Here is a 13,378-nt window from a genome sequence, read left to right as displayed (position 1 = left end):
TAATGAATGACACTTTATACGAACCAACGATGTCGAGACTTCGTTATCTTTATTAAATCTGACTCTATCTCTCTTGCATATTCGAGTGATACAGAGGCAGCTAGCAAAATTTCGCTTTTCCATGTTCGTATTACGCCCTTTTTCACGATCTCTGTAACTTTTTTGCGACCAGTCGCTGTGGTGCGCCTTAGGGCTTTTGCCTTATCGTCCAGTTGGTATAATGAAAGTGCGTTTCTAGAAAACTAACCCAGCTTGAACGAAGGTGCGAATGTGTTTACCACGAACCACGAATACTAAAGGGGCTAACACGTTTACAGCATCCGTACGAGCAGGTACATCAGGACGGTGGAGATGAGCGCCGTCGTCGGATGGTGCGCGTGCGCCGCGCCGGGCGAGGGGCCCACTGAAATTATAATAAGTTTTTGACAAAAATTTCATTTTTGGTACAAGCTTTTATCGCTGACTGTACTTTTCTTTCCACAGGCGACTAATACTCATCGAGACATTTTAAAAAACCCCAAACACAATTAGGTTGCGTTGTTTCATCACAGAGTTCCTATGGGCACCTCCTGTCTCCATTATCAGATCAGCTCGATGGGACCATAATATTGCATTGTCACCCGACTTACATGTGTAAGTATGCAAATTTTCAGCTTCATCGGAAACCGGGAAGTGGATCAAATTTAACTTGCAAGATTTGATTACAGACAACGGGACAGGTGAAACTAAATAAAAGCTTGTAAAAAGTATCGTTGAAATGATGATAAAAGAGATTACCGAAACAAAATTGCTCGTTTAACACATTCAGTGCCGAAAACCCGACTATCGGGTATTTTATGATTTCGTTCCCAGGCCGGACGACCCGATAGTCGGGATCGTGGTACTACAGCTTTATATGACGAATTTTTTGTGGCCTGGCGCGGATGTCTTATTTGGCTGGGTGGCAATGAATGTGTTAAAGGTATAAGATAGATTGGATTAGGGTGCTATTGGTTATTTTCACAAAACAAGTTAAATAAATAAAGTAAAAGATACTCACTTCTCGCTTCCTGAATACGTTCAGGATCTTGTTCAACTAAAATTAAAGAAAATAAAATAAATTAAAAACAAAAAATAAAAACAAAGACATGCTTTAATGGTGATGAAACTGATGAATAATATCATAACTATTTATAATTTTTTTCTACTCCCGTACTTTTATTTGTCATTTAAAAGGTCGTACACACACCTTTAAACCCCTATGTTATAGTTGTTAAGACAAGTCTTTAGTCTAAGTATTTCCCAAAAAAGTATTTGTGCATACACGCAGTATCTTTTTGGTACTTTTACGATACTTCGTGTAATCACCACTTAAAAAATATTGTATGAAATACATTGTTGCCAACCTAATTTTAATTGTCATCTCTGACAGATGAGTACTAACTAGTAGAAACAATAAAATTGCTTCAGAAGTCGAAATGCGCATGTGACACCCGTAATATAGCAAGATCCATAGACTACGAACACCGCTTAGCGCTGCTTGTTAGTCTCCATAGGCTACTGTGGCCAAAATCGAGAAAAAACTGTCCAAAATTGTAATTTAACTAAGAGCAAGTACCAGGGCCTCATGAGTTACAAGGTGTCGCTGGCCAACCGGCCGTGGGGCGCCCGGCGCGGTGGCCGGGTCGCGTATCTTAGCTGTGTACTTTTGGTTTGTTTACCTACATATATGTCCTATATGATTCCACTTGTTTAAAGTATTATTTATGTTGAATGAAAAATATTTGTTAAATTTACAATTTTTTTTCAAAGTAAGTTCTCGGTCGTAGAAAAAGTATTGTATGCAACGTTGTTTAACTGAGTCAAAAAATACTCGTGTCGTCTTTATTAACAATTTTCGGCTTCGCCTCAAATTGTTACTCACACCACTCGCCTTTTTTGACCCCTCTTAAACAACGGTTGCATAAAATACTATTAAAAAGTTGTGATTATTTAAAACAAAACTATGAGTAAAAAATATCAAAACACAAAACAAAACAAAACAAAATTAAAAAAAATAGTCTTGCAATCCAACTTTGTCAGAAGTAGAAAAGGTGGCAAATTTGGTGAAATAGAAACAAAAATACAAAATATTTATTGTAAAAATCGATTAATAACAACAGTGTTACATTTATGCCACCAGACATGTCAACAAAATTTCAAAACATTGTTGTAAAGGGCCCCACTGATTAACAGTCCGCCGAACGATATCGGCCTGTCAGTTAGAACAAAAAGTTGACAGCTCTGAACAACTGACAGGCCGATATCGTCCAGCGGACTTTTATTGAGATGCTTTGTCCTTTTATTGATGTTTTATTGTATTCAAAATTGTCTCACTAATTTTTTTGCATCTTTTACAGTCTTTTTCGGCATTTTTGTGACGAAATCTATTTTTCTTGCTTACTTTAGGTAGTAATATACATTTTCAAGGTCTATTGTCAAAGTCTCCTTTGCCAGTAAAATAAATAAGTATCACTGAAAAGCCAAATAAAATCTTGTCAGCTCATGCTAATTTTGAATCTCTTGCCTTTTTCTGACAAAGTTAGCTTATCAGACTATAAGTGTAAGGCCTGAGTAGACGCTCGAAGCGGAGCGTTCGGCGGGGCGTGCAGCGTGGCGTCGAGCTCCCAAGTAATTTGAGCAGCGTGCACTAAGGCCGCTCCTATACGCTTGCATTTGTTTGACATGCACGCCGCACGCCCCGCGCCGCTGCACGCCCAACTCGAGCGTCCACTCAGGCCTTACACGAACCTATAATTCGGATAAAATATTACCTTCTTTAAGTTCAACAGCTTGGCTGTTCTCGCCCATGCCCTTTGAGTTTTCGACCTTAACTACTGCATCATAGTGTCCAGGCTCCACTGAATTCACCACGTATGTAAAGTCGTACTCGTGTGTCTTGTGGTCTGGCACCGGTACGTCGAACTTCCTTAAGGTGCCCTGAAATTATGACAAGTTTGGTTATTGAAAAATTTATAAAAAAAATCCCTATTCGTTTTAACTAAACTCAATGCATATAACACAGGTTTTGCACCTGGTTTACTGGTCATAACTGGTCAAACAGTCTAAGGCGTTGTGTGGTCAAGCAGACCGCAGCCTTAGGGCTGATTTAATGCTCATTTAGACGTCACGCGAACTCGTATACGATTTTAGTTACATTGCGGACCATTGAGGTTACATCAATTCAGCCTGCGAGTTTCATTACATTGCGTCATTTGATCGGTCGACTGAATTGCTGGAACCTCAATGGTCCGCAATGTAACTAAAATCGTATACGAGTTCGCGCGTCGTCTAAATGAGCCCTAGAATAGGCAATCCACGCAACGCTGCACGCCCCACCTAACGCTCCGCTGCCCGCTCTCTCAAACTATACAGAGAAAGAGTTTGAATAATTTTACGGTTTAGACTTGTCACTCACGCGACATGTTTCGGAGAGCCTAGGTCTCCTTTCTCAAGCACTAAAGGGGCCCACTGATTAACAGTCCGCCGGACGGTATCGGCCTGTGAGTTGTTCGGAACTGTAAAATTTTTGTTCTAACTGACAGGCCGATACCGTCCGGCGGACTGTTAATCAGTGGGCCCCTTAACAGTGCGAGCAGTCTAAACCGTAAAATTATTCAATGTTAGTATGTCTCATAACCGTTTAAATTCGATTAGAGAAAGAGTTGCTTACGTTGACAGTCTCAATGAGCTGTATCTCGATGTTGGTGAGGGGCAGTGCACCGACCACGAGAGTTTGCTGCCGTCGGACTCTAGCCTCTCAAACTATACAGAGAAAGAGTTGCTTACGTTGACAGTCTCAATGAGCTGTATCTCGATGTTGGTGAGGGGCAGGTGCGAGTGCACCGACCACGAGAGTTTGCTACCGTCGGACTCTAGCCTCTCAAACTATACAGAGAGAGTTGCTTACGTTGACAGTATCAATGAGCTGTATCTCGATGTTGGCGAGGGGCAGGTGCGAGTGCACCGACCACGAGAGTTTGCTGCCGTCGGACTCTAGCCTCTCAAACTATACAGAGAGAGTTGCTTACGTTGACAGTATCAATGAGCTGTATCTCGATGTTGGTGAGGGGCAGGTGCGAGTGCACCGACCACGAGAGTTTGCTGCCGTCGGACTCTAGCCTCTCAAACTATACAGAGAGAGTTGCTTACGTTGACAGTATCAATGAGCTGTATCTCGATGTTGGTGAGGGGCAGGTGCGAGTGCACCGACCACGAGAGTTTGCTGCCGTCGGACTCTAGCCTCTCAAACTATACAGAGAGAGTTGCTTACGTTGACAGTATCAATGAGCTGTATCTCGATGTTGGTGAGGGGCAGGTGCGAGTGCACCGACCACGAGAGTTTGCTGCCGTCGGACTCTAGCCTCTCAAACTATACAGAGAGAGTTGCTTACGTTGAAAGTATCAATGAGCTGTATCTCGATGTTGGTGAGGGGCAGGTGCGAGTGCACCGACCACGAGAGTTTGCTGCCGTCGGACTCTAGCCTCTCAAACTATACAGAGAGAGTTGCTTACGTTGACAGTATCAATGAGCTGTATCTCGATGTTGGTGAGGGGCAGGTGCGAGTGCACCGACCACGAGAGTTTGCTGCCGTCGGACTCTAGCCTCTCAAACTATACAGAGAGAGTTGCTTACGTTGACAGTATCAATGAGCTGTATCTCGATGTTGGTGAGGGGCAGGTGCGAGTGCACCGACCACGAGAGTTTGCTGCCGTCGGACTCTAGCCTCTCAAACTATACAGAGAGAGTTGCTTACGTTGACAGTATCAATGAGCTGTATCTCGATGTTGGTGAGGGGCAGGTGCGAGTGCACCGACCACGAGAGTTTGCTGCCGTCGGACTCTAGCCTCTCAAACTATACAGAGAGAGTTGCTTACGTTGACAGTATCAATGAGCTGTATCTCGATGTTGGTGAGGGGCAGGTGCGAGTGCACCGACCACGAGAGTTTGCTGCCATCGGACTCTAGGCTCTCCACCACAGGGGTCTCGACTAGCTCGATGGAACGGTGGTGGGTGCCAAAGTCACACTCGGCCTGGAAAAGAATAAGACTTCTCATTAGTAGACGGTTGATACAGGGTCTTGATTGTTACAATCAATCAATTCGTTATTCGTTAAATAGGTGATAACTTAATATTCTAAGGAACAGCCATGATGTGCCTTTTGGCGTACGAAATAACTTCTTATTATCGAACTATATACATTTTTTACATTCTTTACACGGGTAATGAGATTGGCATATGCAAACATAATTTAGTAAGTCAATATAACCAAAAAATTACAAATGTTCATGTTATACATACTAAAATGCTAGGAAATAATTATTATACAGTCAGACAAACATTTTTAGAAAGTGTCGTCCCTTTCAAATCAATCTAAGAAAAAGAACGACACTACTATATTACCACTTTTTAATTTCTACCATTTCTTGTCGGGCTATAACTTGGGGAGCCTAAGATCCACTCGGCAGGCTAATACCAAAAATTTACATAGGCACTATTTTTATCATTACGAGGATATTAAGGTGCGTTTAAGATTCTTAGCAAAAAGTTGTTAATGCTACCAAAGGTTGCAAAGTTTAAGAAATCGTGATTCTGATTATGACAGGCTTAAGTGGACATGCCCATAACATGACAATACAGCGTAATATTGTCATGTCATGGGCATTCGATTGTCAAGTCACCTCAGGTAGAATCTGTTCGGAAAGAGAAGAGTACATACATTCCACGACTATTCTCTTTCCGCACAGACTCTAAGTAAATTATGTGGAAGATAACTCTGAGTTTCACCAGAGTTACCTACCACATAATGTACGATCCATACCTACAGCGCGCCATCTTCAAAAGAAATTAGATTTGAAGCACATCTTAAACTTTGCAGCTAACCTCGAAAAGTAATTTCTAGGAAAATAAGTACAAAAAATGCGAAAATAGCTCTTTTTACGACTAAACAGTTACTTCCGAGCTCCCTTCCGAGGTTTTCCCGAGGGTCTACACTCTACAGTATGGGGTTCTTCAAAAAAGGAGTGTACATGTTTTTAAAAGGTCGGCAACGCGCATGTAACACCTCTGGAATTGCAGGCGTCCATAGGCTACGGTGACTGCTATCCATCAGGCGGCCCGTATGCTTGTTTGCCACTGATGTGGTATAAAAAAACTTACCTTGCAAGTGTAGGTGCCAAAGTCAGCGTCGGACTGCGGTGTAACAGTTAAGTTGGACTCGGTGCCTCGCGTGGTGTACCGCGACCAGTGGATCTCCTTCTCACCCTTGAACCACCTGATTGAGACCCTGCCAACCGAAAAAGAACTCTATGTGTAAAGATATAAAGAGTTAAACGCCAGTTTTATAATAAATATTTTTTCACGGAAAGGAGGAGAAACATTTGCGAAGAAATTTAAAGTTTTATTTTTAGATATCTTCGCAAATGTAAACATGCAGGTGTCATCACTATGTCACGAGAAAGTTAATTGGTACGAACAAGATGGAACTTCCAATCCCGATGCCTGTCTTAGTGTAAGGCCTGAGTGGACGCTCGGAGCGGAGCGTTCGGCGGGGCGTGCAGCGTGGCTGTGGGCTCACGCGTGATGTGAGCAGCGTGCACTAAGGCCGCTCCTATACGTGCGCATTTGTTTAACATGCACGCCGCACGCCCCGCCCCGCTGCACGCCCAACTCGAGCGTCCACTCAGGCCCTACACTTAGAGAATAATTAGGACTGATCTTTTAAATGCCTCTTGCTCTAATATTTTTATAGGCGCTTATATGATATCTACGCTACGTCGAGTTCACGTACTTTGCTTATATATTTATGTAGTTTTTGGCTACCATATCATGGTGGGCTGACAACAACTTATTAACTCACATTTTTATAGACGGGTCTATCGCGAAGTTTACCGTCTATCGCGACGACGTTAGCCGCGACCACGACCAGTGAAACCTGTGTCGAAACGTCGGTAAATAAAGGTAATAAAATAAATTTCGCGATAGACCTGTCTATGAATGTGAGTGAATATGTGTTCAAAACGCGAAAGTTTTAATTATTATATGACAACAACTTGTGAATACACACTGTTGCAAAATAAGTAGCAATAGAAACACTCACGGTTCTTGTTCGTGGACGTTGCACCTCATGAGCGCCTCGACACCGATGGCTGAGTTGATAATGGCGCGGTGCACGTGCACCTTAGGTTTCCCTGGAATAAATAAAGTTTCAATTATATTTTAACTACTTATTCATTTACTTATACATAGAACTGGGGAACAATTAAAATTATTTTATTAAATGATACATATTTTATTTCGACATAAAACTTTAAATGTTTGATTGTACTTGCAAATCATTTATTGTCAGGCAACAAAGACCTATTAGACAGACTAACATACCTACATATAATAATTATAACCTTAAAACGAATCATACGTTTAGTTATTTTCCCACGGAACTACCGAAATACCACACCCTTAGAGCCGTTCCGCACTGTCGACTAGTAGTCGGCGATTTGGTCTCTCGGCGACCAAAACATAGGCAACCAGGGCCAGGCCACCAGGCCAAGCGCAAGCATCACTAAAACATGTTGTATTGTATTGTGTTCTTCACAACTATTTGAGAGAGACGGATGCTCGACAGTTGCTCGCAGTGTGAACGCTCCCATTTGAACCCGTGTTCCTATTGGTCGCCGGCGACCAGCAGTTGCTTGTGCGACGCCACTACGCAGCGAGTCGCCTAGTCGCTCGTGCGACCGGCGCCTAAGTGCGTAAACGCCTATATAAACTATACAAAGTCACAGTCGCCGTCGACTGAGTCGCCGGTGACAAGTCGACAATGCGTTATAGCTCTCAGGCCGGTAGCCCGCCCTCCAGAAGCGGCCGCGGCACGCGTACCACGAATAAGGGTCTCCCCAGATATATCGACGCGCATTCAGCAAAAGCCGATAGGAATAATCTTTACTAACAGTTACTCACAAAAAAAAGCCAAACTGGAAGACTAAAGGGATTGTTGTAGCTAGCAAACGGAAACGGCAACTATACTTGCAAACCCAAAAATCAGGGAATGAAATAGTCAAAAATGAGTACAAAAAATATTGCCGGATCATGAAAATGGTAACGAAGCAGTCGAAAAGAAACACAAATATAAACTATATTACCCAAAGTACGAATAAAAGTAAGGCTACGTGGCAAATAATAAAACAAAATACCTCACAAACAAACACAATAAAAAGTACAGTAGAGTCTATAAAGATAAACGATATGGTTCTGGAAAATACTCTTGACATTGCAAATACAGTAAATAAGTTCTTTATAAATTTTAATAATTCTAGTACACAAAATGACATTCAATATAAACCGCTGTCTCGGCCAATTTTAACTAGCATTTTTATGAGACCAACGACAAAAGAAGAGATCGTGAAAATTGTTAAAGAATTAAAAAGTAAGAATACCACTGGTCATGACCAAATACATATGAAAGTAATAAAAGCAAGTATTGAATACATAGCGGAACCCTTGACACATATAATCAATTTAACTTTAGAAAACGGTATCTTTCCGGACGATTTAAAGAAGGCGTTAATAAGACCTTTGCATAAAAAAGGATCCAAACAGGAATTAAACAATTATAGACCCATTGCTTTGTTGCCAAATTTTTCAAAAATATTTGAAAAAGTTATATTGCATCGCTTGACATCATTCTTTGACAAGTATAAAATATTAAACGCTAATCAATTTGGGTTTCAAAAAGGGAAAAACACAACCTTAGCCGTATTCAAAATTCTGCATCAGATATGGATAGATATGGACAAGAAAAAACCTTCATTCGGATTATTTATAGATCTGTCAAAGGCTTTTGACTGCGTAACTCACAACATTTTACTTAAACAGCTGGATCACATTGGGATACGGGGAGTTGCCTTAAAATTAATAGAAACCTATCTTGATAAAAGAACTCAAGTCACTGTATTAGATTCATATGACAGGACTACTAAAACAGTAAAACGAGTGCAGTCAGATTGTGAAATAAATCGACAAGGGGTACCGCAAGGCAGTGTGCTGGGACCACTATTGTTTCTGGTATATGTAAATGAGTTCCCCTTGATAGCTCACCACTTGTGTGTTATGTTTGCCGATGATGCCACTATCTTTGTCTCCGAAGAGAATGAGTCAGATATAGCCAACGAATTACATAATACCTTAACTCAGGTAATTGATTGGTTGTCTACTTTAAATCTAAATGTAAACCTAGACAAAACGAAAATTGTACAATTTCTAAATTATAAACAGGTATCAAAAAGTGTTAATGTAGTTATGAACAGTAAACAAGTTGAACAAGTAAATAGTACAAACTTTTTAGGAGTCACAATAGATAGCAACCTAAACTGGAAGCATCACATAGACAAAATAAATAAAAAACTAGCTAGCGCATGTTACGCATTATCAATATTGGCCAATATAACCTCAACTGATGTCGCAAAGAAGGCGTACTATGGAAATGTTTATCCTCACTTGACATATGGCATAATATTTTGGGGAAATTCGGTAAACGTTGAATCGACATTCATTCTTCAAAAAAGATGCATGCGTATAATATTTAAGCTTTGGCATCTGGAATCTCTTAGAGAAGTTTTTAAAGACAATGAAATATTAACTCTGACATGTATCTATATTTTGGAAATTTGTGTATTGGTTAAGGAACAAAATGACATATTTATGAAAAAAAGTGACTCAAAAAATAATATAAGATCGCAATATAAATATGATGTTTGTACAGTTAGGTCGTCTAGCTTTATACTAAGCAAGAGCACATATGTCTCAGGTATAAAAATATTTAATCACTTGCCTGAATATATTAAGGCCCAAGAGGGGATTAGATTCAAAAACAAGCTCAAGAAATGGCTGTTAACAAAAAGTTTCTATAATTTAAATGAATATTTTATGTACATAGACAATGAATCGTTATGATGTTATGTTATTGTTATTGTTTTTTGCATGCACTAGGTTAGTTTATAATTGTACGCCCGAAATGGGCAAGCTGATGGACTTTTTTGATATTAATAAGACCTATGTACCAGCTTTGACAATAAAGAAATCTTATCTTATCTTATCTTATCTTTATGTCCGCGCAATAAAAGCGAAAAAGCCGTTGACGCGTGAGCTGATGAGAGCCGAGCCGAACGACGACTTTTTCGCTCTTGTTGCGCAGACATAATGCTTTTTTCTATCGGATTTTGCCGATTCCGCGTCGACATATGTGAGGGAACCCTAAGCTGTGCACGTAATAGCACGAAAGAATAAAAGTAATGATGAATACTTACTTCTAACAGAGACGTCAATAGTATCGGTGTCAGCGTTGCTTTTGCCCATCGCGTAGCAGAAGTACGTTCCAGAATCTTCTACTCTGACCTTCTTGATGGTATGGACGGCGCCTTCACCGATCTTTGCGTTCTGTAATATAATAAATAATACTTGATTATTTACAATCGCAGCTTACCCTTACTCATTAAACTTAACAACACTCAGTACCTACTATTGATTGCACGCCTAATAAAATCAACTTAAATACTTTTAAGTTGGTGTTATTAGGCAGGCGTGTCTCACTCCGCGATTTCGTCGCTTTGCTACAGGTAGCTAAAAGTACATCCGTTCGGCCCCAATTTTGGGGAAAGCCATAAGCCGCGCGTGGCGCTGTCGCCACCTAGCGACCATATCTGTGCTGATCGTAACAGACGCGTTTTGTTAGAGAGTGAGTCTTCTGTACTTAGTACTATTATTTATTCTGTGGTAGAGGTAATAAACAATCGGTGGTCTTCTGGCTAAAGGGATCTTCCATATAACTTTTTTAAGCAAATTTGTGCAAAATATTCTCCTTTTTAAGTCGGACAAAAATTGAAACTTACCTGCCCGTTGACCAATTTCGACCAAATTATTTTTGGTGCGGGGAACCCAGTAGCGGTGCAAGTTAGGGTAAGATCCGCGCCTGGGGCTGGTTTGCCGTCGTCGGAAGCCGAGATGCCTAAAAATTAAAAACAAATCAGTTTACTTAATTACAAACACAATATTTATAAGTAATAGTAACCAACAAAGAAAAACTGGCATGTGTACATTTAGCAACGTATTGATAATTTAGAAAGGAATCTTTTAACACTGTTAATTTTTTTGCGATAAAGATTTTTTGGGGGAAAGTATGAGTATAGCAAAATTTAAGTAATAACGATTGCCTAATTTAATTTAAAAAAAGTGTTGTTACAGATACCTATAGTGCAATATCTGGGAGACCGAGCTTTGCTCGGAAAACATATAAAAACTCAAAAATGCGCGTTTTCTCAGAGATAAAACCTAGCTAGATCGAGTTTTCACCCCCGAAAACCCCCATATAGCAAATTTCATCTAAATCGTTAGAGCCGTTTCCGAGATCTCCGAAATATATATACATATAAATAAATAAATAAATAAATATACAAGAATTGCTCGTTTAAAGGTATTAGATAATTGTTTTCCATCTCTCTTGTTTTCTCGGAAACTTCATCGTATTTTTCATGCTACTTCAGTCAACCTCTGTAATTTTTGTACTAATAGTACTGACTAAAATAGCAAGACACGTTCGTACTTCGTATGTACGTTTCCGTGAAAATCTGATAGAAAATAATTATGCACTACTTCCCTTTATTTGGGGTCGGCCCTCCTCGTTTTACGGCGCCAAGACAGTCGGTCTTGGGTTGTCTGCTTGTCCAGAAAATAATTATGCACTACATCTGTACTTTGTATGAACTTACTCGTAATTTTAGCAGCTTGTGGTTCAAGCTCCACCTCGATCTTATGCTCAATTTGAACGGGTGGCGTTTGCTCAACCTTGCACTGGTAGCCACCAGCGTCCGCTTGCGTTACGTTGCTGATGATGAGGTCGGTATTGTTCCTGAAATACATTTTACATTAAGATCATTTATCATCATTCTGAATGTACCTATCTAGCCTGCAAGGTCACACCAGATAGGCTGCACGTCTCGTCTAATAAGGGTAGAATCGTATGCATCTTCATACTAACGAGCGATTTTGCTGATATAAAATGCGGTTCGATGCTGATATTAGATGTGATTTAACCCTAAAATTAAATGAAATTAAAGTAAATTTATTTAAGACCAACAAAGGATCAATTTCGTTAGTGACACATTTAATCTTACAACTAATGTTAGTAGGTACACACACACAAACTTATTAACTAACTACATTAATCATTATATTTACATATTTATTTATTTATTTATGTACATATGGAGTGCACCACAGTGGTTCAGGTAGGCCCCATCAAACCTGTCTGCATACATGGCTAGGATGCTGTTGGTGCTGTTCCTCACCCTGCATAACAATGAAGTGGCTCTTTTGCGCATAATGGCAGCAAAAGCAACGAACCCGATGTACCTAGTCAGTTTATATTACAGAGATACCGGGCATCTGGCCGCTGTTCATCAGGCGTGATAGGCGCGAAAGTTACGAGAACCGTCCCGAAGTTGACTTATTTACAGATGCACTATCAGCGCACTATATTTTCCACGGTGATGCTATATTTTATCATTAAAGTACATATACAACATTACGCATTATTGCGGAAACAAAAATTGTAGGCGTTAACTATAAATAAGTATAGGTAGGTACTTACTTCTGATACTTTGTCGGATCAGCCATCAGTGTACCAAGCACGACCAGGCCTATGTCCCCTCTCATCCAGGTTACCGTCGTGTCTGAAACAATAGGTAAAAGTAATGATTAAATAGATTACTGACTGAGCAAAAGCGGAGACCGTTTCAGCTCAAGCTAAAATGCCTGGCTGTATTATCTAAGCAGATGGCATTTTTCGACTAATTCTCGTGAAATTTGATGAGGATATTTTTTTTGGTGTATTCAGTTTCCGGAAATCATAATACCTATAAGGGATCTCTTTCAGACTGTAAAAGTGGAGTAAAAAGTCTGCCCCACTATAAAATTATATAGGTAATAACAATAACAACAATAACAATAACAATATTTTTATTCATAATAAAAGTTTAGCAGGAACGTTACATTGAACCCCGCACTAGGCATGGCCTGTATCGCGGGGGTCATGATCAACACGAGTTACCAGAAATAAAATTTATAATTATACTAAACATAATTATAGGAATTATTTAGGAAAGAGAGAGGAGTGTGTACTGGTATGCAATATGTTTGAAAAATATTTAATGCTTTTCATTGACCGAAGCGCAGCGAAGGTCTACGTTTTGACTCGGGCATTTTGCTTTTGTATGTCCGGATGTTCTCCTCTACAGGTTGCAATTCTTAACCGATTCTCGTGAAATTTTGTGACCGAATTCTATGACTAAATAATTTTTTTTTGTC

At 40.0% G+C, this 13,378-nt stretch overlaps 1 protein-coding gene across 1 annotated transcript in view; it reads right to left on the bottom strand.

Moving 5' to 3' along the window:
* Window positions 1–232: 232 nt before the first annotated feature.
* Window positions 233–13,378, bottom strand: part of LOC134658647 (neural cell adhesion molecule 2-like) — a 193,310-nt gene continuing 180,164 nt past the window's right edge. The window contains exons 5-17 of the mRNA XM_063514298.1: window positions 12,663–12,744; window positions 11,782–11,921; window positions 10,906–11,021; window positions 10,324–10,453; window positions 7,119–7,209; window positions 6,179–6,305; window positions 4,876–5,052; window positions 4,655–4,753; window positions 4,413–4,511; window positions 4,171–4,269; window positions 3,929–4,027; window positions 2,793–2,958; window positions 233–403 (exon numbers count right to left, since the gene is read on the bottom strand). Of these exons, the coding sequence (XP_063370368.1) occupies window positions 312–403; window positions 2,793–2,958; window positions 3,929–4,027; window positions 4,171–4,269; window positions 4,413–4,511; window positions 4,655–4,753; window positions 4,876–5,052; window positions 6,179–6,305; window positions 7,119–7,209; window positions 10,324–10,453; window positions 10,906–11,021; window positions 11,782–11,921; window positions 12,663–12,744 (1,517 nt within the window). The 3' untranslated portion in view covers window positions 233–311. The remainder of the gene's footprint in view (window positions 404–2,792; window positions 2,959–3,928; window positions 4,028–4,170; window positions 4,270–4,412; window positions 4,512–4,654; window positions 4,754–4,875; window positions 5,053–6,178; window positions 6,306–7,118; window positions 7,210–10,323; window positions 10,454–10,905; window positions 11,022–11,781; window positions 11,922–12,662; window positions 12,745–13,378) is intronic.

Source organism: Cydia amplana, chromosome 23 (assembly GCF_948474715.1).
Source record: "Cydia amplana chromosome 23, ilCydAmpl1.1, whole genome shotgun sequence".
Lineage (NCBI taxonomy): Eukaryota > Metazoa > Arthropoda > Insecta > Lepidoptera > Tortricidae > Cydia > Cydia amplana.
Note: the sequence above shows the minus strand (reverse complement) of the source record. Positions and strands in the feature narration are given on the sequence as shown.